We start from the raw sequence: 26070 nt of genomic DNA, 5'->3' as shown, positions 1-26070 counted from the left end.
CCTCCTAATGTGCTGCTTTTCATGGGCCAAACACTGTTGGCCATTCCTCTTCAAATGACCACAGCCTGTCTCGGAAAACCACACAAAGCAGCAAGCAGCACCCGCCATGGCCTCTGCATCAGTTCCTGGCTTCGGTGTGCCCTGGATGAACAGTTATGTGGAACTGTGAATGAAATAAGCCCTTTCCTCCCCAAGTTGCTTTGGCCATGGTGTTTCATCACAGCAACAGTAATCCTAATTAAGCCCCTTCATCCCCTTTTCTTTGCTACAATAATGAGGACTGAATAAGACAGCATGTGGTACACACTCATCCAAATGTAAGGTGAAGCTAGGGCTGAAACGCAAAAGCTATTTTAATGGTAGTTTGGATTTCTCCAATGGTAGTAGGATTTCTCCAAAGACCTGAGCCAAAGGCCTTTGGATCACTAGAGACTGTCAAGTATATTGAGGGCCCTAAATCCATCCTCTATTCTCTCTGCTCCCTCGTTTGTGACCATTTTCTCTACCACACCCACCCATTAACGATATGCTCACTACAGGCTCAACTAACCATGGACCAGAACCACTGAAACTGTGAGCCGAAATAAACCTTTCCTCTTTATCAGTTGATTGTCTCAGGTATTTTGCTATAGTGAAAGCAAGCTGACCAGCAGAAGGAACATTAAGGATTTAAAATGTAACTTGTAAAACTGGAGAAGGGACTTCCTAAAGAGTCCATTGAAGAGTTTCAGAATGAAATTCACCCATCACATGTTCTAGTAAAATGCCCACCATTTGTGTAAAACTTTAAGAGTTAAAACTTGATTCTTAAGTGCTTTGTGTTAAAAACAAACAAACAAACAAACAAACAAACAAACAAACTTGATTCTCCTGTCTCTGGGCATTTACGCCTCAGCCCCAGGAGCAGTTGGGCTGAGCCAAACGTCTGGAAAATACAGGTCCATAGTGGCTCCATCACAACAGAAGTTTATCACTTACTTCAGTGACAGTTTAGAGCTGGTGGGCAGTTCTCCCATGATTCAGAGACGCAGGCTCTGAGGCGTTCTTAACCCCTACCCCTCTGGCACCTGCATCCAGCTCAGCAGCTTCCCACAGCTGGGGGGAAGAGCCAAAGTGGATGCACTTCTGTTTACACTGACTGCAGAAAATCCACTCAACCATGACGACTCCTCTGGCTGCAAGGAAGTCTTCCGGGTAGGCATCGGAAGAAGGCATTCTGGTCTGTTGGAGAGCTAGTTTCCTCCAGCTTTTAGATGAAGTCCACACAGGAGCAATTAGCTTGTCAAGATCAACTGGTCACAACCACGTGACAAGCCAGGACATCAGCCAGACCTCCTGATGACCATGCCTGGTGCCCAAGGACAGTGCCCACCCGACCTGAGCTGCCATCCCTCTCACTGGGACTCCTGCCATCACTTCTTCATTGGAACAGAAATGCATTTGTGACACCCTTCCTGTGTTCTTTTAGCCTGTGGGTGCTTGTGTTCAGACAGGACATCCAGCTGAGTGGTGCCACATGCTGCTGAGTCCTGGTCTGACGCCACACTGTGAGCCTTTGAATGAAAAACCACAAAGACCAGCTTCCAGGCCATACTTTATTTTTACATAGTGGTGGCCCCAGAGCCACAGGGACATGTCTTCTGGAGGAGGCACAGTGCCTGAGGCTGCGAGAGCCTTATAAGAGGATTCATGCCTTCTCCTTGGTCCCCATGACCAAATTAAAAAACAAAAAAATCACACAGCACTCTGCCACACCCATCCTCCTGTTCCGTTTCGGTAGTAGCCAATTCAGCTGTCTAGTCAAAGACGGTGGCTACAACTCTGATTTTACAGAAAACCTTCATGCAGCCAAGAAACCAGAGCCATGGAGGGAAGAGGCTTGTGTTGACTTCCCACGTGCACTGTCCTACGGTGGCAGTGACTCCACCAAGCCACTGCGTGCTTGGATGACAGGACTGGCTATGAGACAAAGCTGGGACCCAGTTCACAATGCTTGGAAGATGGCCACTTTCCAGGCGAGATATTACCGGAGCCAAACACTAACCTGAGGTTAATGTCATCCAAAATCCCTTCCCTTCCCAGGTCCTGGGGAGTACCTGTGGAGGGCTGGATTTTGGTTATTTAGGGTGACACAGGTTGTTGGCATCACTGCCCTAGCCCTGGTGGCTTTGGGATGGAGGCCTGACTGGTGGGATGATGGCGCTTTAGACATCACACTAACTAACCTAGCTCCAACTGACCATTCATCTGCCGCAAGCAGAGTCATCAGTCTGCAAGAGCAAGGGTGCTCACGGACCACCAGGAGAGCACGTGCCAGGAATGCATACTGTTCAGACAGCAAGGTGAGGTTATTTGCTTCACAGGCCAATGGATGAGGTGATTCCTTGGCCTCCCAACAGCCACACCTGCACCAGCCTCCACAGGACCATAGCGGTACTTCGCAGTGTGGCAAGCCCTCAGCGGCCTCAGTGAGCATCCTTCAATTAAAACATGACCCTAGGGGTTCTGGCCTTTGCCAGACGGATGAAAAATGGCATGGGAGCTGGCTTGGTGGTGGAAGGAAGGACCATGGATGATGGACAGCCCCCAACCGTCACCTGGATCATTTATGTCCCCCCAACGTCTAACACGAGGCTTTCCTAACCTACTGTCTTAAGATAGAAAGGCTTCAGGAGCTCTATGTTCCAATGTGACAGCTGAGAAAACTGCAGCTTGGGGAAGGGGGAGGGTACGGAGGAGGGGAGATTGCGACCAGCTTGGCTCTCGAATTCTGGCTTCCCTTCCAGAACTCGGTTCCCCTGCAGATCTGGGTTTTCAGCCGGGCCAGGCAGTTCTGAAGGTGGGGCTGAAGAACCAACCACGCTTCATTAACAAGGCAGAAGGACCTCAGAGGCCCCTCCCTCGGGAACGGAAATGGAGCTAACTTTCTCTGAGCTTAGGATTTGTAAGGCACTGAAATTAACTAGAGCCAGGGGAGGGGGAACAAAATGGTGGGAATGAGTGACCCTGGGTGCTTTCCTTGCAACCCCAGGGAGGGTGCTCACAGTAGCACAGGACGGTTGTCCCATCCTCACGCAGTCTGGGAACCACCCCTATGTGACGCGGTCATGAGCGTGTGCCCCCATTGTGACTCAGTGGATTCTAAAGGAGGCCTGGATGGTGGGAGTCAAGAAAGAAAAGCCTGGGAAGGCCAGGCTTCCCATCTTGAGATGCCTTTTCCAGGAACAGTTCCGAGTGGGCTCAGTGACGGCTGGGGTAGCCCCTGGGCCTGAGCACACAGGAAGAAGGGGCAGGATGGCCCAAAGATGGCAGAGAGAACTTTGGACTGGACCTGGCTTTGGCACAGCACATCCTGGGCCAGCCTGCCCGGCCCGTGGACCCCGAGTCCCAGGGGAAGGAGGATCCTCTTTTGCCCCCATGAAGGGCTTCCTGTGGCTGGTGCAGGCAATGCAGGTGAACCTCCAAGGCATCCCCTCCATTGTGCCAGCCAAACCTGTGTCCAGGTGACCTGTGGGGAGCCTTTCTGGACTCAGCTGTCGAATCCAAAGCATGAGTCAGGTGTGAGGTTGAAAGGAAGTATGGTGCTGGCTACCACTTACGAAGCCCCTCCCTGATAGCGGGCCCTTCATGCGGGTGACGTCCCTCAGGTAGGTATTTTTTACCTCCTTCTGCAGGGGCACACAGGGGCCAAACAACTGGCCCGGAGTCAAGAGTCACACAGTTAACGAGTGGCGAACCTGGGACCGGGACTCAGGCCTGTCTGACTCCGAATCCCACGTGCTTCCACTTGCCTGAGCTGCCCTGGAGGCCATTGGGCTGCCTCGGGGATTCCTGGAGGGGTTTGTTTCTGAAATCTGGGAAAGCAGAGAAGCTGGAGCGAGGGAGAGCACGCCCATTTCCATGCATCTGGCCCCCCAGGTTCCCCGCTCAGTGCCTGGCAGCCTTGCAGATCTTGTCATACACCTCAGGGAAAGCGTCCTGGCAGCCAAGCTGCTTCCGCAGCTTGTGGTACAAGGAGCCATCGAACATCTCCCAGAATTCCTCTCGGTTCATATAGCAGTCAGCGTATAACATCTGGAACCTGCATGGGAGGGAAGGAGCAAGGCTGTAAGGATGGACTAGGTGGGCGAGAGGGTCCCTGTGTCCCCAAGCCCTGGGCCACTCACCCGTGCACGCTCCGCACAAACTTCTCCAGCTGCCTCATGCAGGACCTGGCCTCGAAGTGCTTCACACGCGGCTCTCCATATGCCCCAATGTCCACATAGAGCTCAGTCTCATCCCCCTTGGGATGCACCAGTCCAGGCTGGCTGGGCAGGATGAACGGGCACAGCCAGATGGGGTAGACCTGAGAGGCCAGGGAAGTGGGTCGGTCTGCCTTTCCCCAGCAGGGAGCAGACACAGGACTGGCCCACCCGCACCCCACAAAAGGGGACTTTGTGTCGTGCAGTAGGGGCTCCCAGCTTCAGCTTCCCCACCAGGAGTGGGGATACTCCCAGTCTACCGTACTCTAGAGCAGCTCCTGAGTGGGCCAAGACCTTCGTTTTGGAGCTGGGGAAACTGAGGCCCAGAGGGCAGATACGCAAAGGTACGTGTCTCTGCTCGAGGGAGAAGGCCTGGGTCCCGTGGGACAGTGCCTGCCCAGTCCCCCAGCTTACGTGGATGTCATTTTGGAAGGTACGCAGGGCCTGAGACAGGCACTTCATGGGCACCAGCATGTCCTGCACCACGTGGTGCTGTTCGTACAGCTTGCGGAGGGTCTCGCCCTGGGTCAGCTTCAGCAGGGAGATCTTGGGAGGCACCATCCAGCCAAAGAGGTAGCGGAAGATGGGGTTGTTGCCAAAAGGGATGATGTCCTAAAAGACGGAGATGGGGGATGGGAAGGAGGAGGCAGGGCCAGCTCCTCAGTCCAAAGGTACAAGGCTGGCCAGAGTGCAGGGGCCTAGGACTTTACCCCACGGACCTGGATTTGATCTGCAGCTCGCACACTTACCAACTAGGATAGCCTTGGGCTAGTTAGACAACTTTTCACAGCCGAGCTCCTTTATCTGTGAGAAGTGGCACGTGAGGCAAGTAGAGAGACTGTGGCCAGTGCCAGGAACACGGCAATAAGATGCTACCATTCTCAAGACTGAGGTTAAAGCGGCTGGCATAACATAAAACATTTGCTATGTGACTGCTGGCCAGTGAGAAGAGGCACACGCAGAGGGCAATTCTTTCGAAGGTCATCCAGCAAGGACAGCTCTCACAGGATGGGTGGAATCTAGCTCCGGAAGAGCCTATCCATTTGCACACAGCCAACCATCCATTCACTTGCTTCCCTTGGTCTCCCTGGAGACTCTGGTGGGCAGATGCTGTGTTTCCCCTCATGTCCTGGGTGCTGCCGCTTCCACCACACCCTTCGCCTCACCGTGTAGAGATGGCTCCCTAGCTCTCTCTCTCAATGTTCCTCTCAGCTCCAGGCCCTGCTAGCTTCTTAAGTCACCAATGTGCAAACAGCCCCCGGAGTCTTGACGCCAAGGGTAGGTGTCAGAGACAGCTTCCCAAGGCTCCCCCAGAATAGGAGCCCAAAGCAGCAACCTGTGCCAGTGGCCAGAAGGCCACGTATGTCTGCAGCTCTCCTCTGAGGGCACCCAACCACGGCCCACCTGCGAGAGCTGCAGAGCAGATTCTAGCCCGCAGCTCCCACTGCTGTGTGCTGTGCGTCAGAATTCAGCACTGCAGCAAGGGAAGCCACAGAGCTGGCCCACCGAGGCCACGTCTGCTCACCAATATGGCCTCTGTCTGGCTAGGATATAAGAGTAGTAGCTACAGAGGCTGAATACCCCACAACAGAGTGCTCCAGCCAATTCCCGCCCAGGGAGCCTCGCTCTGCTGCCCAGGCGTGGAGCATTTACGGACCATCAGTGAAGATACTTAGCACTGTGTCTTTGCCCATCAATATGTATATTTGATGTTAAGTTCCCGGACGAGGACAACTCTAGATTAAATGCGGAAGGTATCTTTAAGGGCGCCTCCTTCACTCTTGTACCACCTTGTACTCCGAAACTAGAGGCGAACGCTGCTCCTGGCTCGCTCGACAGCGTTGCGCTGTTACACTTCCAGATCTCTGCTGTTTCCCTGAGGTTAGCAGTGAGCCCGTTCCTAGGTCTCAGGGAGACTAGGCTTCCTTTCTCAGGCCCACTCCTCTGTATCAGCTGAAACTGTCAGCCTCAGAAAGCTGGTGTTTAAACACTCCCTGCCCTTCTTTCCTGCCTTTGCCACCCCCTTACACATCCACCGTTTGGCCCCTTAGTGACCTGGGGTCCCATGGCCCCGGCTTTACCTGTCCTGTCCTGCCAATATGCTGAGGTCACTCAGCTACAGCCGCTTCCTCCTCAGGCTCTTGCTTGACTGTTGCTTGCATCTGGCCTGCTGCAGAGCCCCAGGGATGACCAAGGATCCCAGTATCTCCTTTCTTACCCATGTTAACCCCGACCCACCCGGCCCACCCAGCCCACCCGCTCACTGGCTAACAACTGCTATGTAAATGGCAACCCCTAAGAGAAAGATGAGATAGGCCTGCCCTGGGTTCTCAGCCCTTGCTCTCTTAACCTAACAGAAAGACAAAGGTCAAAATAAAACGTTCATGTACTAAAAGTAAAATAGTCTTTGTATGTAGGTATGTATACGCATGGCCATATTGGTCACATGTAGAGGTTGGAGGACAGCTCTAGGTGCTGTCCTTGCCTTCTACCTTGTGTGCTGCTGTGTGTGCCAGGCTAGCTGGCTGGAAAGCTTTCAGAGACTGTTCTGCCTCACCTCTCAGTAGGTCTGAAGTAACAGATGTGTGCCTTCATGCCTAGCTCTAAGTGGGTTCTGGGGATTCAAACTCAGGCCCTCATGCCTGAACAGCAAATGTTTTAGCCACAGAACCATCTCTTTAGAGCAAAGTATTTGTCAAGATAGTGGTCCCCCCCACCAACCCATCTGCGTTAGAGATTGAACCCAGGGCCTCATGTATACTTGGCAAGCACCCTAATGCTAAGCCAGCCTCAGCCCTGCATTCTTTTTTTTCTTTGGAGGGGGGCATAGGGGGGTGGGAGGGTGAGACAGGGTTTCTCTGTGTAACAAGCCCTGGTTGTCTTGTAGACCAGGATGGCCTTGAACTCATGGAGGTACACTCACCTGTGCATGCCGAGCACAGGGATTAAAGGCATGTGGCATCGCCACCCTGATGGTGGGTTCTTAACGGAACAAACAACACACATGTTCGGACAGCCAGAGCTATGCAGAAAAACCCTGTCTCAGGAAAAAAAAAAAAAAAAAAAAAAAAGGAACACAAACAGGTAAAGTCGAGTGCTTACATTTGTATTTAATAGATGAGTGGTGGAACTCATGCTAATGACTTACTCTGATGCACTGTGCAGTCGTTTGTGACAGGGCAGAGGGAAGCCTCTTAGTTTAGTGCTTCCAGCGGCACTCCGGACCTGTTTTGTGCATGGGCCCCACAGGTTAGCCAGCCGGCCCCAAGCTTGGTGTTGCTCAGTGGCCCAAGTGAGAGGGGGCGGGAGGGGTCTGGGCCAGCCAGGCTAGGCCGAGGTGAAGGGCGGGCTGACTTACCGCCCAGAATACAGGTTCACCCGGTTCTTTCAAAGGCCTTTCTCTACAGGGAGGAAGGTGCAGTGAAGGCGGAGAATGGAATGGAAGGCGTCTTGGTGGGAAAGCCTTCATTTGCAGAGTGTGTGCTCCTTATCAGAAAGGTCGGCTTCGTAACTTTTGTAACTCCACCTAGCTGGGTGCTCCACCCACTTCCCTAGGGACACACACAACTGGGTCCCTCCTCAGGAAACCACCCTTGGAAGAAGGGATTTGCCTCATGCAGGCCAGGAGGAGGGGAGGCAGGCCTGGTCTAGGGGCAGAGGTGTGGGTAAGGTCCACTGATCTCAAAGAGCACGTTAATCTGAAGGTCAGCCCCAGCTAGAGCTCCTGTGGGCCAGCTCAAACCTTTGGCCTTTGCTGCTGCCCTGTCCTGTTTCCCTATCGATGCATTTCCTCGTCCTAAGAGTAAACTCCAGGTAAGCAAACACAGGCCTGTTCTTCCACTTCCTTCCTGTAAGCGAAGGTGGTCCAGGACAGTGTCCACAACACAGCACAAACGTACCAGGAGCTTCGTTCTGGTCACTGGCTGAGGCAGGTTAAAATCTACCTCCGCTGGAGTGGGTTCAACTAAATGACACATGGTGCTGACATCTGGGAAAGTGACCGGAAGCCACAACAGGACCGACACACTGCGTCATCTGCCTGGGTATCTCTTGGACCATCTGTTGTGGGGGCAGCCAGCTGTTTTGCTGTTTGGCAGCTCAAGGGGGCCAGGTAGCCATGAGCAAGGGCTTCCCCCACCCATCACTCCCCACCCCCTCATACTCACGGACCCCTTACTGGAGCCTGGACCACTGCAATCCCCTCACCCCGCTTCCACGGTACTTCTCAGTGCACCTGACCACTGCGTCCTCTCATGCCACGCTCATGGTTCTCATAACTGAGGCTTGGACCACTGACCCCCCTCACCCTCCCAGCTTCTCTCCTGGGTCTGATCCAGTGCTGACTCATTCGTAGACCCCTGTCCCCCGCAGCTCCACCTCACTGAATGTGGTGCCACTGACACCTTCACTTGCTCTTGGATCTGGTGAGTTCAATGCCCACAAATATGATCTACCTACACTTTGGTACCGCAGCTCCCCAGCCCGGTTTCCCTTTATTGTCCAGCAGTCTTATCTTTCACTGATCTCAGCTACTGCTTTCATGTCATAGCTCAGAACAGTCTGCAACACGGTCACCATGGCAATCCGATCTCAGAGCCAAACCGGTCCCAGCGCATCTTTTCCCAGAGCCACCCGTACCACACTCACTTGTTCTGCATCACTGAGGAGATCTGCTGCAGCAGACCTGGTTGCTGCAGTATAAAAGCTTAAAACATCAGCTAGCCAGTCCTTGGAGAATTCTTCCTGGGCCCCGGGCTATCTCCTCCACAGTTCCTGTTCAACCTCCCCTACCCACAGGACACCCACTGTCACAGTGTGAAAACCCACAGCACACACTGGCCTAGCCAGGAGCTCATGGTCACTAGTCTCAGGAAGCTGAATGCCCTGGTCATTCCCAGACAATGAACTTCCTATTCTGTAAGCGACGATTCACATGTCCCCCCGCCCCTACCCCCTTCAAGCTGTCACCATGCCCTGGCTCAAATTCCTAGGGAACTCCCTCAACTTCCCACCTCCCAACTGTCCCCAACTTCAAGCACCTGTTCCCTCCTACATATGCTGTCGCCAAGAGGCCACCTTCTGGGCTCAGCCAAGGCACCAACCCCCTCTACCAACAACCCCCACACCCGCACGGTCATTCTCCCCACAGCCCAGAGTACATGGCCATGATGTCACCTCTCCTGAAAACAATCACAGAAACAAGATTCTTTCTCTTAGTCCCATCCCTGCCCCCCTCCAGATTCTGTCCCCTGAATCTATTTGTCCCTTTAGAAGAAGCCTCTGAGATTGGTTTTCACTCTCCCATTCTTTCAAAACTCAGCCTTCCAGGTTTCCACCTGCTATTCAAAGATGATTCTATTCCTTCATCTCACTTAGCACCCAACACTTCCTGAAGGCCTCTGCTGGGCTCTGGCTAAAGGCACCTTCTCTTCTGCTGGTTCCTCCTCTCTGGGGCTATGGGACACCCAGGGCTGGCATCTTTATGCACCTATCATAGGTTTAAATATTTCCCAAAAAGAAGAAAAGTCCAGGTGTGATGAACACGCCTATCAACTCAGCATCATAAAGATCAGCATGGGCTACATGAGACCTTATCTTAAAAACAAAACAACCAAATCCCAACAAAATCTCCACAAACTCAAAACACTTCTCTGCCACCAATGCCCATATTTATACACATGGTCTCAACCTCTGCTGAGACCCTCTGATCCTCACACACATAGCTGACTGGCTTCTTAGGGCCCTACCTTCATTTCCAAAGGAGTCCTACCAACAGGCAGAACTTCCGGTGTCCTTCACCATGCCCTCCCTGCTTCCTGTGGTAGTTACGGGGCCGCCTGCACCCAGTTCTTGGGTCTCCAACCTTGCACTCATGCCAATCTGTCTGGAAACCCTGTAGGTAGGCTTAACTGTCACGGTCCCTCTGTTGCCTCCCAGACAACAGAGATCTTTCATTTCCTCTTCCGTAACCACTTAGCCCTCACACCCCACTCTCCGCCCAGCTTCCAAAGATATTTTTTTAAAAAATAAAAAGTAGGACACATCGTCTTCCTGCTCAAAGTCCACACTGACTTCACTTAGAATAAAGAATTAAGTTCTCACTTGACCTACAGGAGTCATGTGATCCAGCCTCTGGCTGCTGTGTGACCTCGTTCTGCACCTTGGCTCTAGCTCAGCCACCTCGCTGTGCTTCAGGCATATGCAGCCTGCAGGGACAACTGGACAGTGAGGTGCAAGGGCTGCAGCTGACTTCTGCAGCAGGAGGTGAAAGAGCTACAGCCTTGAAGCACAGATCGGGGGATGGAGAGCAAGGATCTTCGTCATATTGCATTTGTTAATCAATTCTTAAATATGACACTGAACAAAATGGGTGAGCTGGAATTCATTTACGAGAAAAACATGTACATCGACAGACATTGCCAGAGCTGTGAAAAGTAATGTGCGGGCTGGGAGAAACACTGGAAATCACATTATCTCCCAATGGTTTAGTATCCAGAGTATGTGAAGAATCCACACAACTCAACAACACAACACAAACTGCCAGGGAAAAATGGACAAAGGGGCTAGTGAACTGACTAAGTGGATAAAGGCGCTTGCTGCCCAACCAGACCTTAATCCCTGGACCCACACGGCGGGAGGAGAGAACTGATTCTTTTAAGCTGTTCTCTGACCTCCACGTGTACATCATGGCGTGTGCGTGTTCCACACACACACGAAGAGCAACAATGGATGGACTGATAATAAACAAACGAAAAAGACCCCACAGATGGCCCGCAAGCGCTAGACACAATGCTCAGTATCTGCCTACCCCAAAGCAAGGCCACAATCTCAGTGTCAAGGGAGAAAGCCAAGCTTGCATTGCGGGTGGCTGTCCCCAGCCCCAAACACAGTGACTGCTCTGCTGGACCCGAGGACAAGACCATTCCCTTCCCCAAAGGGACAGGGAACCGTGGCCACAGTGTGAATGGCTGTCTGCCCCAGGGGACCCAGGGCTTCGAGGGAGCCAGGCCTCACCTGGAGCTCCCAGAAGATGCTTCGAGTGTGGCGGTGGTAGTAGTGCCTCAGGGGAATGTACTCCAGGCCCTCGCGGTCTGTCTTCAGGTAGTTCTCCACGTGCTTGAAGAACCACGGCTTGTAGTAATTGCCAATGCTATTCAGCTGAAATGACAAGCGGCATTGTGATCAGGCCACCAGGGAACCACCAGGGAAGCCACCAGGGAGCAACAGTGATCCAGCCGCCGTTTAATACTCTTGGCCTTTTCAAAGCTCTGACATGTCAACTGTGCCCTTGGAGTCTTCAGAGCCAGGCGGGTCGGGCGCAGCAGGCACTCTCCGGCAGACAACCAGTGACCCATAGTGCTGTGCGCAGGGGCCATGCAGCCGGCTCCAGCAGTCCCGGGAAGTTCAGTGGCCCATCTCAGCCTGATTAGAACAGTCAGTGTTCACGGTGTCAGGGGTAAGTCAGGGCGGTGCACGGGCCAGCTCCCTGCTGCCCTTCCTGAGCCGGTGTGTGCCCCCTCACTGCAATCCAGTGCTGCAGCTCAGCCAACCTCGGCACTTTCCTGCTGCTCCCCCAACTGGCACTGGTCCTCTGAGTTCAGCACTTTCCCTAACATCTCCCTCTCCTCGAGAGAAGATCATAGGTGGTTAATGTCCTGAGCCTGGGCTGTGTCCTCCAATGTCTAAATGACACACTACCTTGCTGACTTACAGCCTTCAGAGGATCAGGCCTAGATCTGCTTGTTGCCAAGATGACGAAGCTGCTCAGACCTCAGGCCCCTCTCCTCTGTACTGAATTCTGGGCACGTTCTTGGGAAGAGAGCGGGTTCTAGAGCTGGGAGGCTGGGCCAAATACTGCCCAGCCACACTCTAGCTTTGTGAACTGGTGCAGGCCACTCTATATCCCTGTTTCCTGCACATGAGAGTTAACAATAAAACTATATAGTCCCCCCCCCAAAAAAAATACTATATATACAAATTTCAGGGCTTTGCACTCTCTCAAAGTAAAAAAACAAATGAAAACCCCCAAACCAAGAGCACACTATGCTATACGTGTGTGCGTGCCAGTCTGTTCTTCCCAGGAGGCTGATCCTTTGGCCTGCCTGTCTCACTTTCTACCTGGCAAGATGGAGACACTGCTGACTGGAATGGCTGTGTAGGTCAAAACACGTAATGCAGGACACACCTAGCATGGGCCTGGCCTACAGCGGGCCACAGCATGTTTCCCTTGCCCTCCCCATGGCTTTCAGCCTTTCCCTCTGCAGCCTGCACCTGCGACTCCTCTGGGTACCACCATCTGTGGAGCCTCCCCTGCTGGCAGGCACTCTTCGGGGAGGAAAGTGGGAGCCACAATGAGCGAGACAGTTTTGCACAAGAGTCTGTTTGCCCAAGCTAGCTTCCCTGAGGACGGTGAGGCCTCTGCTTGGTAACAGAAGGGGACCGAAACCCGGCAGCGAGCGGAGCAATCTGATCTAAGGCAGCTGAGGCATCAGCTTGCCTGGCAATGGCATCACTGTGTAATTAAGCCGAAACTTGGGGTTGCTGGGTCTGAGGTCTTCAGGGAGCACTGTACCAGAGAAGCCCAGAAATGATAAATGAGGCAGCTAACCATCACTCAGGACACACTGCAGCTGGGAAGGACGTGCAGCTTTAACATAAGCACAGAAAGCCACCGCCCGCTGGACTGTGAAGTGGGTTACATGCTCATAGGGAGCCTCACCTTGCATGGTGCCATCAGAGAGGGTCCATCACATCACAGTGCTTAGCTGTCTTCTAAACTGGGATGTTCGGCCTATCTAACAGCATCTGCTCCTCTCCTGTCCCACCTCCACTCCCACTGGATGTCTTGGTCTTGTTTGCTAGGACAAATGGCAGGACTCTCTGGCCTCTGGTCTTTTCTGCCACTTGGCTTGGAGATGCTCCTGGAAGGGGCTTGGGACCTTTGTTTCCTCCCCAGGAAATACAGGAGCTGGCCAGGTGTCCAAACACTTCAAAAGCTGAACAAATCCTTTCAGCAACTGTCACTTTGGTGGCATCTAATCTCAGACAACAGTAAGGTTATTTTGGTATGGTGGGCGGCTTCTTTTGACCCCTCCCCTAAGCTTACGCTGTAGAGAGCCTCTAAAGAAATGCCCCAGAGAAGCTGAACAGCTCTGGACCAGATGCCCCTGATAGGTGATTAGGGGTGACAGGCTCACAGTTGGTTAGGCCTAGAGCCAGAACACTTCAGCTGCTCTTCCCACTGATGCTCCTGGGTGACCTCTTCAGACATGGGTCCTGCCAGGAATCAATGTTGTGGACACTGCTAACTTCTAGAGGCTGGGACTCGGACAACTTCATGAACCAGAAGCCAGAGACCAGAATGTAAACCTGCTCTGCTGGCTGGCCATCTCCAGGAGTCTCCGTCTCTTACTGGGCCCCATTTCCAAGCACGGAGAGGGGACTGAGCCACATGATTTGAGTCCTTCCCGATAATATTTTACTGAAGCCAGGGCCTCATACATATTAGGTAAGCACTCTACCACAGGGCTGACACTCTAGCCCCCCTTTCCAAATACACAAGATCTATCTGTCTGTCTGTCTGTCTGTCTGTCTATCTATCCACCCCCACACCCACCCACCCACCCATCCACCCTGTGTAACAGAGGACAGCTTACGGAGTTAGTTCTTTCCTCTGCCATGTAGGCCCCAGGGACTAAACCCAGGTAGTCAGCCTTGGTGGGAGGTACCCACATTTATTGGGGCCATCTTGAGACCCCAGTTTTAAAACATTTTAAGCATATAAGTATAGCTCAAGAGGCTTAGGAGAGGCTTACACTTTAATGTACTAAATCCTATCTTAAGATATTCTTCCAGTTCTCACGATTTCACAAATAAAATAAAAACAAAACCAACAAAACAAACTGGAAACAACTTTGGATTTCCAGCTGTGGACAGACAGGGCATTTGCTCAAGGCACTGAGACAGTAAGCCAGCTAAGGTGACACAGCACACGGCAATGCATACCCACTCAACAAGACATATTTGAGGATGGGCTCACAGGTACGGGAAGTCAGACTAGAAAATTTGGTAAAGATATGCCCAACCTTGCAAGTAACTAGAGAGCTAGAAAATAAAGAACTATTTTTAACCTTATCAGATTGGCAAAATCAAAGTGTGATACTCTCACTACAGCTGGCAAGAGACATAGGGGGAAAGGCCTTCAGCCACCTGTTGCTGGATGTGGGCAGAAACCCGACCGCTCCACTGAGGGCTGTGTGGTGTCCATATTTAGGGTACACCCACCTTGGCTCAGGATTCCATTTCATTCATAAAAACATTGGTATGAAAGGACGAGAAGAGAGTCTTGAATCTTCAGTGCAAAGTACGTGTTAATCAGTAAGTGATGGGTCATGCCAAGTACTGACATGCAACCGAGTAGCAGGCAGTAGGATAAAATCAGGGAGTGAGCAACCACACATACTGAGAAATGCAGGGCAGACTGTGAACGTGGGTACTCCGATGGGTGTGTGTGTGTGTGAAGAAATGCACCTTAACTTCCTTACATAGTCAATGTTGCTATTCAAGTTTGTAATTTAAAAACTTGAGAAAGGTTTTATGTGTGCATAAGGGCGAAATAAATGAGGAACGAAATAAATGAGGCTTTGGGCCACATGTGTGTGGGGGTCTTTTATTTGTTTATACTTCCATGGCTCTTACCATGCGCACACATCCTTTCTGAATGGAAGGGGAAAAAACCACTTTAAAAACTTACTCGGTCACCAGGTATGGTGGCACACGCCTTTATTCCTAGCACTTGGGAGGCAGAGGCAGATGGATATCTGAGTTGGAGACTAGCTTAGCTTACATAGGGAGATCTAGACCAGCCAGAGCTCCATAGTGAGACCCTGTCTTAAAAACAAAAACAAAACAAAACAACCCAGGGGAAAAAAAAGATTACATAGTTGGCTCACACCTACAATTCCAGAACTCACACTCAAAGAGACTGAAGCAAGATAATAGCTCTAAGTTAGAGGTCAGTCTGGGTTACACATTGAGTTCCAGAACAACCTGAGCTGGTATGTAACCCTGTCTGAAAATAAATCAATAAAGATGAAAACATTACTCACTTGTTATGTATAATTAAAATGTGTTAATAAAACATTAAACATTGCATGGTGGCAGTTGAGGGTGTGCCCATTTGGTCTAGAGGAACTATCAGGGTAATTACTCAGTCTTGGCTCTGCTACCTCGTGGGCATTTAAATTAGCCCTTGGAGCATCAGTTTCCTCTTCTATGACATGGGTTGTCACTAGACATTAGGTTTTGTCCACTATGAGGGGACCGAGTGACTGGCGGGTGGCAGGAATGGAGAAGACGGGACTCGGTGGCCCCTCAATTCTCTGAAGGAGCCTGTTACCTGCCTTCCTGATGGACCGCCAGAAGAAGTCTAGAACAGGCCCAGCCCAGCTCACCTTTCTCCCTCTTGCCTACCTTGCTGGGTTCTACGTCATCCGTCATGACCCCTGTCATGATGACAGCCTCATCTAGGGAGTACAGCAACCCTTCCACGAAGTGGTTCTCTAGCCGCTGGGACTCCTGGGTGAATTTTTCACAGATGGCCTCCAGGCCCCGCACTGGCTCAAACCGAAGCTTGACATACTTCTTGGCAGGGATGATACGGATCTCGGCAGCCACCAGGAAGCCCAGCGTCCCACAGGACCAGGGCACGGCATAGAACAGGTCCGAGTTTTCAGACTGTGAGACAGAATTGGCACATGCTGAGAACTTGAACCTGTAGACATGGTCAGTAAGGGGGCATAGGGCCTGGACTGGATTCCTGCCTGTTGCTATAATCTGACCAGACTTCTCGAAGACCCCAAAGGGAGGATGAAAGGGCAAGGAGGAGCACCAGTACAGGCTAAACAAGCTGGATCCCTACCAGAGTCTGGGTGGCCAGGGGGCATGAAAATGTGAAAACAGCCCCTCCTGAGCTGGTACTAATGGTGGTAATACCCTCCCTGGTCTCCCTTACTCTACACTCAGGCCCCATCTGACAGGTAAGGAGCATGAGTCTCTATGAGGTGACTGCCTCAGTCAAGGCTTGCTCGAAAGTCAGCTGCAGCAGCTGTGCTCAGGTAGGAACCCAACTCTGAAGCGGTATCCATTGGCCATTCTAAGTTAGACTCTTTATGGCTGCAAGAGCTCTTTTCAAAAAACAAAAAACAAAAAACAAAAAAAAAAAATTAAGTAAAATAAAATAAAAAATAAATTCCAGTCTTGACTGGTTTACCAAAAGGCCCATGGTATACCAGCTCTAGCTAACATGCACTGCCTTAGTGGTGGGCAGGATTGGGAGCACTGGGACAGGGGACTGGACGAGGAGGTTCTGACAACTAATCCCTCCCCTGGGATTAGTACAAACTCCCAAAACTGTACCCCTGGCTCCATGCTGAGAACTCCAAACACACTACCTTCCTCCTCCTTGTCCTCCTTTCTCTCCTGATAACAAGGAGAAGGTGGGGCTCAGGTGAGTGCTAAAACAACGTGATGTACTTCCTGGCTGACTGGGGTCTTTTTGTCTCCTGAGCTAGTCTTCCTTCCTTGGGCTCTCTTCTGCACAGCCAAAGCTTTGGTGGCCGTGACGTGCTCACCGTGACCCTGGTTACCCAGGTTTAGGTCTTAGCTGTGGAGGATTTCCTATCTACGTGATTACCCTCTCTGGGCTTGAGTTTCCTAGGTGACTCTGGGTAATCGCAGTGGTCACCTCGTAGGTTGGTGAAGAACATGAACCCTGTAATATTCGTGAAGAATTCTTAACAGTGCCTTCATGAATTTAAGGGGCTGCACAGCCCAACAGATGTGTTTAGGAGGAAGTACCCTGAGGAAAGCTACCTCCCTGACTAGGCCATGGTCCCTAATGGCCCCTCTTCTGAACTTACCGGCGTGCAGCGCACAAAGCTGCCGTCTGCCAGGATCAGCTCATACGCCGTGCAGATGTGTTGGAACAGGCCATACTTGTGTGACGAAGACTCGATGCCTGTGCCCATGATCAGGCCCCCTGCAGAGACACGTGTGTTAGCGTGGTGAGCAGGGTGGGGCTGGTGACACAGGATATTACCCGTCAACCAGTTTGGGGACTAGGAGTGAGATGGTCTCCTTGAAAAGAGCGGTTATGAGTGGCAGGGAGCTATGAGCTATGGAAAGGTGCTGGCCTTGGACAAGAGCTTCGGTAGTCACAGACACTGCAGGGAGAGTGACCAGACTTACTCTGTGTGTGACCTTGGTAGAACTGGAGCAATGGACAATCATGAGAAAGCAGAAGGACCAGAGTATCTGAGCTGCTCAGAAACGGAGTATGGCCATTTCTGGCCCAAACGGAAAGGTAGCCAGCACGGAGTGGATCTGCTATACGGAAGGGGCCGATATTCCTCCACTGTGACCCTCGGATCACCCAGCCCTCCTGCCGCGAACCTGGGGTACCCACCCACGGTGAGGTCATCCAGCTCAGGCAGCACAGGCAGGGTCCAGCCAATGGAGTTCAGCAGGGCCGTCACCTGACCCATAGACACCAACGGCTCCACCCGTACGATCTGTAGACAGAAGAGGGCGGCTGGGTCTGAGGGAGAGTGCAAGCCCAGCAGGACCTGCACACTGATGGCCTGGCCGCAGCCTTCCTAAGCACTCAGGCAGGAGTCCTATTCAGCCTTTATGGACCTCTCCCGAACATGCACTGCCTCCAGTCACCGTGAATATGATCCCTGGTTCTGAGTCAGCTGGCGTTGAAGATCATCGTCTTGGGGAGCTCAGAACAGCTGGGTGTGGTTGCACACACGTGTAATTCCTGCACTTGGAAAGCTGAGGCAGAACTGCCACAAGTTGAGGCCAGTTGGGGCTATATAGCAAGATCTTGAGATTTTTTGTTTTTGTTTTTCGAGACAGGGTTTCGCTGTGTAGCCTTGGCTGTTCTGGACTCGCTTCGTAGACCAGGCTGGCCTCGAACTCACAAGAGATCTGCCTGCCTCTGCCTCCCTGAGGGCTGGGATTACAGACAGCAAGATCTTATTAAAAAATAAGACAAACCAAACAACAACAACAACAACAACAACAAAACCCCAAGCAAACAAACAAAACCAAAAATGTCCTAAACAAACGGAATCAAATATAACAAATGTTTAGTTATTTTTTTTCTAGGTTATAGGAGAAGTATTAATTTGGAAGTTATGGCAAAGATGAGAAGGAAAACGTCAGTCATCCATCCTAGCGCTCTGCTTACCAGTGACAATCACGAAGCAGAGCTGCCTTGCTCTCCATCATGCTGCTCTTTTCTGTGCTTTAATACAACATACACACACTAAAAACTTAGTACTAGAGGGGGCTGGAGAGACCGCCCAGCAGTTAGGAGGGCTGGACGCTCTCCCGAAAGACTAAGGCTTGATTCCCAGAACCCACACAGCAGCTTACAACCGCCTGTAACTCTAGTTCAAAAGGCCTGCAGTTCTTCTGGCCTCTACAGATGTGGCGTGCAAGTGATGGACAGACACGTGTCAGGCAAAACACCTCCACACGTGAAGAAGAAATCAGCAGCAGAGATTGGCGGGAGCCCTGCAGGGGATGCCGTAAGTACTCGGACAAAAGTGCAGACTTCTAGCACCCATGCAAATGCCTGGTAGATGTGACAAGCACATGACAGGCGGAGACAGGCTATCCTCAGAGGAAGTTGGTTCGCTGGACCTACCAATCTGCCAAGCTCTGGATTCAAGTGAGAAATCCTGCTTCAATATATATGGTGGAGAGCAATTAAAGAGGACATCCTACTTAACCTCTAGCCTCTATAAATGTATATACACATCAAGACATGTATGTACACACACACACACACACACACACACACACACACCGCAAAAAATTTAGCACAAGGGGCTGGTGAGATGGCTCAGCAGTTAAGAGCACTTGCTTCTCTTGCAGAGGACCTGAGTTCAGTTACCAGCATCCACATGGAGGCCCTGCCACCCTTTTCTGGCACTGCACACAAATGGTACACATACATACGCGTGGTCAAAATATTCAGTCACATAAAATAAAAACAAATAAGAGAAAATTAGCATTAAGCTATGAACATCAAAAAAAGTAATAAAAAAAAAAAAAAAGAAAAGAAAAGCCACACCAAAAACAAAAACCAAAACCTATGAACATCATCCTTTATCAAGCAGGCTTTTTGTAAAAATGATTTTTCACAGATACACTAGTACTTCATGCTGAGACAGAGCACGGAGGACCAGGGTTAACTGCTGTGACACATAAATAAAATAAAATGACAGAGTTCTTGCTAGAAACAATGCAAACAAAGGCAGTGGAGTAATTTCTTTAAAGTACTGAAAGAAAATGCCTGTCAACCTAAAAAAAAAACAAAACGCATATTTATTTATATTATGATGTATGCAAGAAACGTTAAGAGGTCCTTTAAACAAAAGAAAAACAATGGGCAGAAATATATCTCCAGAAGAGAATGAAAAGGCCTAACTCTATGGACAAATAGATGTTCTTATATTTAAATTTCTCTAATAGACAACTGGTCGTTAAAGTGATGATAATAATACAGTGTGGAGCTTAGAAAAATGTGTGCCACAGCGCAAAGGGTGGAGGAAAGAAATGGAAGTATAATGTCCTAAGATCTTCAGGCCATGTGTGAAGTGCGGTAACATCGGGAAGACAGCAGTGCGGAAAATGAGTCCTGGGAACTCTGAAGCAGGGCCACAGCTTCGCAGGCCAGAAAGAAAGAACACGCGGAGCAGACTCCCTGAGAACGCGGGGAGGGGAAAAGAAACAAAGACCAAAAGAGGCAACAAAAAGACAACAAACAGCAGGTGACAGGCTCAGACCTAGCCTCACCGGTCCTCTACTCTAAGGGCAGTAGCTGAAAGACAGAAGTTGTCAGGTTGAATTTAAAAAAAAAAAAAAAAAAAAAAAAAAAAATAAAGACCCAACCGGGTGAGGGAAACACACTGTGTTAGGTCAACAGTAAAAAGAAGACCATATCATGCTTCCACTAGTCAAGAGAAGTCAGTGGCTTTATCAGTATCAGGCTAAGTAGATTTCAGAGCAAAGAATATAATTAAGGACTTTTTTAAAAGGTAATTTCAGCCAGATGTAGTAGTCACATCATTTGAAAGGAGGCAGTAGGTGGAGGGTCGAGGCCAACCTGGGATGATACATCTTTTCATAATGGAAAAAAAAAAAAAAAGAGTTAATCAAAAGGACATTAAAAAGAAACCTTACATGTGTTAGTTTATGCCTAGTAACAGAGCTTTGAAAGACATGATGTGAAACCGATACGTGACAGGGCTGTAAAGATTTGAACAAGACTATGAGCAATGAAACTTAATTGACATTTGTAGAATGTGTCACTCCCAAACGGTTTACTCATGTGAGTGTAGACACTTACGCACAAACTATTAACCTGTTTTTTTGTTCCCTTAAAAAATTGAAAGCATTCTGGCAACAGCTAAAGCAAATCAGAAATCCAAGACAGAAAGATCTTGCTAAATATTTGGAAACTAAACATCCTTGTAATTAACCTAAGGTCAAAACACAGAGCAAAAGGGAAATCAAAAGTTTTTTTTTTTTTTTTGGGGGGGGGGGTGACAAAAATTAGTAGATAAAGACACTTGTCACCAAGCCTGACAACCTGAGTTTGATCTCCAAACCTGTAAGATAGAAGGACATAAAACCTATTCCCACAGCTGTCCTCTGACCTCCACATACCGTGCCCAGGCAGTGAAACTCTGGTTTGCGAAAGACAAGCCACAGGCCAAGAGAAAATACGGAATGAATTTGGGTTTTTAAAAACTTAGTGAGAGATATGAACAAGCCTCCCTAAAGACGACATACCAATGGCCAGTATATACATGGAAGGGCGGTCACAGCCTTCTGTCACTGCTACAACACACCATGACAACGGCTCAAGTAGAGACGGACTACAGCGGGGTAAGCAATATGCAGCAGCAGGCACACACGGCTCACGGGACTGTAAAATGCAGTTACTCCTTAGAAAAACAACCTGATTGTTCCCCGAAACATACAGAGACATCCGCCCGCCACGTCACTCGGCCATTCTCCTCCTAGGCATTTGCCCAAAAAAAGACTGTTAAAGATTTCTTATTTTAAACTCTCTCTGTGTGTGCAGGTGCCCTGGGAGGCCAGAGACTTTGTATCCCCCAGAGCTGGAGTTACAGGTGGTTGTGAACCCCCTAACGTGGGTGCCAGGAACCAAACTTGGGTCCTCTATAAGAAGAGTACACATGCTTACCCGAGGAGCCACCTCTCCAGCCTCTACTAAGCTATGTGTACATATGTGGTGGAGCTCAGGGTATGCAAAGGCTCCCCTGGAGCTGGAGTTGACATGGGTGATGGGAACTGAACTCAGGTCCTCAGAAAGAGCTGAGTCAGCTTTCCAGTCCCAAAGAAAGACCTTGCATGTTTATAGAAAGCCTGTTCAGAAACCTTCCTGACCACTTATTTCAACAGCTTTAAAGTGGAAATGGCGGGGGTGTCCATCAGCAAGTAAATGGCTGAACAGACTGGCCTACCCACGCAAAGGATACTATTTAGCAGCGGAACAGTCTGTGGGGGGGACACACACTTCAAAATGGATGCTCCTTAAAATACTCATTAGAGAACCCAGACACAAAAAGTCACTCACTTACAACAGCTTTTAAGGCTGTTGGGTATGTTCTGTATTTTGATAATGGTTTCGCTGGCACAATCCTGTCAAAACGCACATCAAAATTTATTACCCTATTGCACACTTTAGATGGACACATTTTACTGTACTCCAGGCAATGTCAACAAAGCTGGCTTTGAGAGGGCACAGTGATACAAACATTATGGCCACAGTCTCACGGTGCTGAAACGCCGCCAAGCAGACACACTTGTATTTAATGACTCGCCCGTTGCTGGGTATTGCACTGTTCTATTAGTAATAAAAGTGTAATCCAAATCTCTGTGTTGGTGATCTCAGATTACATGTAGGTCTAATTCCCTTTTTCTTAAGCTATGTTTTTTGAGAAGTAGAATGAAAACACGTTATCTTAGCTAAAAGGCCCAGAAGCACTGACAATATTGTTAAGCAGGCCAAAGAGTGTGTGCACTTCTGGGCTATTCAACGGACAAGCCTGTACCAAGTTCCCGTCTCCTGGCTACCTTCGTAGCCCCCTCCTCTTGCCTCCCCTCCTAGTGGCTGTGGGCCTAGGGAAGACAACAACGTTAGGCGGAGCCTCTCCTGGTGGCCTTGGTCCTGTCCACTCTGGGATGTCCTTGACTGAACTTGTTACCCTGTGAATCATTCGGGGACAGTGCCCACCTGCTCCCAGGTCCAGGGTACAGCATGTACTCACTTGGTTTTGTTTCTTCTTTTTCCTTTGGGGAGAGGGGATTGAACCCAGGGCCTTGCGCATGCTAGAAAAATTCTCTCCCGCTGAGCTATAACCTCAGCTCTCTCACCTGTTTCTTGGTGTCCACCTCCAGAATGTCCATCAGGTTGATCATGATGTTCTTGTGAGTCTTCTTGTACTTTCCAACCCTCAGCGAGACGGTGAGCCAGCCTGGACGCCCTGTGCACATGAAGGTCTTGCTGCCCTGTTCCTTCCATTCCCGTACCTGCAACCACAGGACGGGATTTGGCCAGCTCCATCTGGGATCCCAAGAGCAGCTCACAGCCCTCCTTTCAGGATGAGGGAGCTGGGAAAGATGCTTTCACCCAGGCACCGTGTGGGAGGATGGTGATGTCCCTAGGGCCTTACCCTGTGGAGTCTCCCTAGCTCACAAGGCCAACAGAACAGCCAACGTGTTGCTACTGCACAAGGAAGAATAAAAAAGCTCAGAAAACAAGCAGAGCCCTCCGAAAACATTGAGTGGACAGACCTCAGGAAAGGCTTCACCGAGGTAATGGAGTAACTATAAAAATGATTATCATCTCCATTCTGCACCCACCCACCTAGGCACCTACTGTACGTTGTCATGTTAGATTTCTCAATCCCAGGAGGTTGGGGTGACCTCCCTTTGGCAGATGAGGCAAGCCCAGGGCAAAGTAGCTTGTGTAAGATCATACAACCTATGACTGGCAAGACCCAAGTTCACAAACAACCAGAGGGCTGGAAAGACAGATGGGCTTGTCCACGGAAAACAACACATGTACTACTTTGACAGGGAGAGAAGGGGCAGGCAGCCAGTGGCTGAACTACCTTGGCAAAACCTCCATACCAGAGCAGAAAGGGTGCGGAGAGTGATGTGCCACTGAGGGATACAGGAGCTTGTCTTGTCCCAGGCTGGCACAGTGCATGGCGGTAGTTAGAGCATCCATTTCCTCTACCCTCCGCCCAGACTGACTGTACCCTGCTGGCTACCCTGGCAGTTTTAGGATTGGGACTGTGATCCCACAAGTCAAGCCATTGGGTCTGGCTCCCAGAGGGGTGCTCTCTCTTTCCTGAGGTGGTGGCAACACTGGCTGGATCGGAGCCAGAAACTGTTGGGGACTCCACAGGAAAACAAGAGCGCGTGAGGATGAAGTCAGCCAAGAAAGACACAGCAGGCAAGAGGGGGTCCTGGATTCAGTCACACCTCAGCCGGCTGCACCCCTGGATTTTTCAGGACATAAACTAGTATGGCCAGCTTCAACTAAGTTTTGCAAGAGTGCAGTCAAGGGTCAAGGGTCAGACCTCTGGATTAGAAGCTGCCCTGGAGCTGTCAGGCAGAGGGCTCAGGAAGGGATCAGGATGGGCTTTCCTCTTATTCAGTTTGGCAGAAGGGCACTACTTTGCATTGGCAGTGGGAAGACAAAAGGTGAATTCCAAGACCACCCGGCTCTGCCTGACCCTGCAGTTGAAGACTTCCTGTAAACAGAGCGTGAGGGAGTGGACTAGGGGTGCTGGATGTGGGGTCACACAGACAGAAACTATCAAGCCTGGATTTGGGGCAGATGAGCAAAGCCTGAGAAACAAAACAAACAACAACAAAAACCTGTTCTTTGCCAAATTCTCAAGAGAGGTCCAGAAAGTGGGTAATACTCTGGCAGCTATGGTAGGCGGGTAGGTACGAGGCAACAAGCCCAGAACGTGGGATGGGATGGAGAGATGGGGTTGAGTGAGTTGAGAGTTCAGGCTCATATCCCAAGCCAGTGTGAGTTATTGAGTAGTTGTGTTGTCCTGGGTACACGACTCACAAACAGGGACCGGGCATCAGGTAGATCACACACAAATGGCACGAGGTGTGACACGAAAGGCCCCATTGTCTCCTAGTCCCAGTTCATCCTCCCATTTAGTCAAGGTTAACAAGCGCTCACTAACATACTTTGGCCCCAAGCGGAGCTGCCAGGTAACAGTCCCAGGTAACAGTCCCTTCTTGGGGAGCTCACAGGGCACCCAGCGGGTAAAGGCCCAGATAGATCTCGGAAAGACCGTGCAGGTGGGGTGGGGGTGGGAGACATCAGAGCCTTGGGGCTCCGACTGTGAGCTACAAAACCCAGCAGTGCAAACTGCTTCTGAGCCCTGCACCCTCTGCGTCTCCTCTCACTGGGCAAGGTCTTTTGGTCTGGGGAGGTCAGTCTGCCTGCGCCTTTGGGCTCAGCCTGCAGCATGCAGACAGCATGAAGTAAACGGAACAAGAGGGTGGCAGCAGAAAGCGACACTCTGCTGCCCGATGCCAGTTAGAGAAGAATATAAGGAGGGGTTGAGGGAGCGCATGCCAGCCCTGGATGGGGGAAGAAGGCTTCAGTGTGAAGAAGTCTCAGCCTAGGTACCTGCTGGCCGGTGTGAACTCTCCCTCTACTTACTGGGAGACACAGACAACTACATCTGGGCAGAGTGACTGTGCGTTAGCCGAGTCTGAGACGCCACACGGGGTTGGGGACTGGTTCCAAAATCCTCTACTTTAAAAGCGTCCAAAACACCACGAACCGCACAACACAACTTTCATCTCTTTCCCTGGCATAATGCTTCTCTCCAAACTGAATTTCTATCCTTCTTCTCCTCGCTGCCTGTGCTCCTCAGCTTCCCGACCCTGGCTCAACCCATCTCTCCTCTCGAATCATTTCTCACAACCCCCCCTCCCCCCATTTCCCAGCACCACCTCCCAGAGGCCATTCCTCCTCTGGAATGCGGGGAGCCTGACGAGTTACCTGACTCCAGAGGGTTCAGGGTCCCTGGTTTTCCAGGCACTGCGCATGCCCCGCACCTAGCGGACGCTCCGTAAGTCTCGGGGCAGGGTTGTGTTGGTTGCCCCCCGCGCTCTCCGCCGATTCCGTTTCATCCCTGGACGGTCCCTTCCCCCACCCCACGCCGGGTCCTCCGCGATCCCGCTCCCACGGCCGCTCGTCGGGCCCCCGCACACGCTCCCCACCCCCGGCCTCCAGCGGACCGCTAGCCCGGCGGCCGGCCGCGCCCCGCGCCGCTCACCTGCTTCTGGATGTCCCGCACGCGCTGCTCGTGCAGGCGCGGCGCGCTGCTCAGCTTGAACACCACCCAGGCGCGCACGTAGTAATAGATGTCGAAGATGAGCGAGAGCGGCAGCAGGAAGAGGCACACGAACACCCAGCGCTGGTGGATGAGCACGAACTCCAACCCCTTCACCCGCACCCACAGCAGAAAGAGCAGCGCGCACACGGCCAGCGACACGGCGGGCTCCATGGTGTCGCGGCGCGCCGCGCTGGAGGCTACGGGCTCGCGCCGCCCGTCACCGTCGCCCGCACCGCGCACCGCCGGCTCAGCGCCCGCCGCCACCGCCCCGGGAGCCTGTAAGTCGGGCCCGCCGCCTCGCGATTGGCTTGGGTCGCCAAGGTTCGGTGGGCCGAGACCCA

At 51.2% G+C, this 26070-nt stretch overlaps 1 protein-coding gene across 1 annotated transcript; it reads right to left on the bottom strand.

Annotated features, from left to right (window-relative positions):
* Positions 1 to 1581: 1581 nt before the first annotated feature.
* Positions 1582 to 26012, bottom strand: Dhcr24 (24-dehydrocholesterol reductase). Its single transcript, XM_055629115.1, has 9 exons — positions 25670 to 26012; positions 22722 to 22877; positions 17707 to 17812; positions 17162 to 17280; positions 15714 to 15977; positions 11256 to 11399; positions 4656 to 4853; positions 4167 to 4345; positions 1582 to 4081 (listed from the first exon to the last, which is right to left on the bottom strand). The coding sequence occupies exons 1-9, from the start codon at positions 25898 to 25900 to the stop codon at positions 3928 to 3930; spliced, it is 1551 nt and encodes a 516-aa protein (XP_055485090.1). The 5' UTR covers positions 25901 to 26012; the 3' UTR covers positions 1582 to 3927.
* Positions 26013 to 26070: the final 58 nt, after the last annotated feature.

The sequence above is a fragment of the Psammomys obesus genome, unplaced genomic scaffold (genome assembly GCF_907164565.1).
Source record: "Psammomys obesus unplaced genomic scaffold, mPsaObe1.curated_primary_1811, whole genome shotgun sequence".
In the NCBI taxonomy this organism is placed as follows: domain Eukaryota; kingdom Metazoa; phylum Chordata; class Mammalia; order Rodentia; family Muridae; genus Psammomys; species Psammomys obesus.
This window is presented reverse-complemented; position numbering and strand designations above follow the sequence as displayed.

Coding starts and splice junctions, on each gene's coding strand:
- Dhcr24 (XM_055629115.1), bottom strand. CDS start 25,900: ATGGAGCCCGCCGTGTCGCTGGCCGTGTGCGCGCTGCTCTTTCTGCTG. Junction 15,978..17,161: donor GCTTTGTGCGCTGCACGCCG/GTAAGTTCAGAA, acceptor TCTGTCTCACAG/TCTGAAAACTCGGACCTGTT. Junction 4,346..4,655: donor CCTTCCAAAATGACATCCAC/GTAAGCTGGGGG, acceptor CTGGCCTCTCAG/GTCTACCCCATCTGGCTGTG.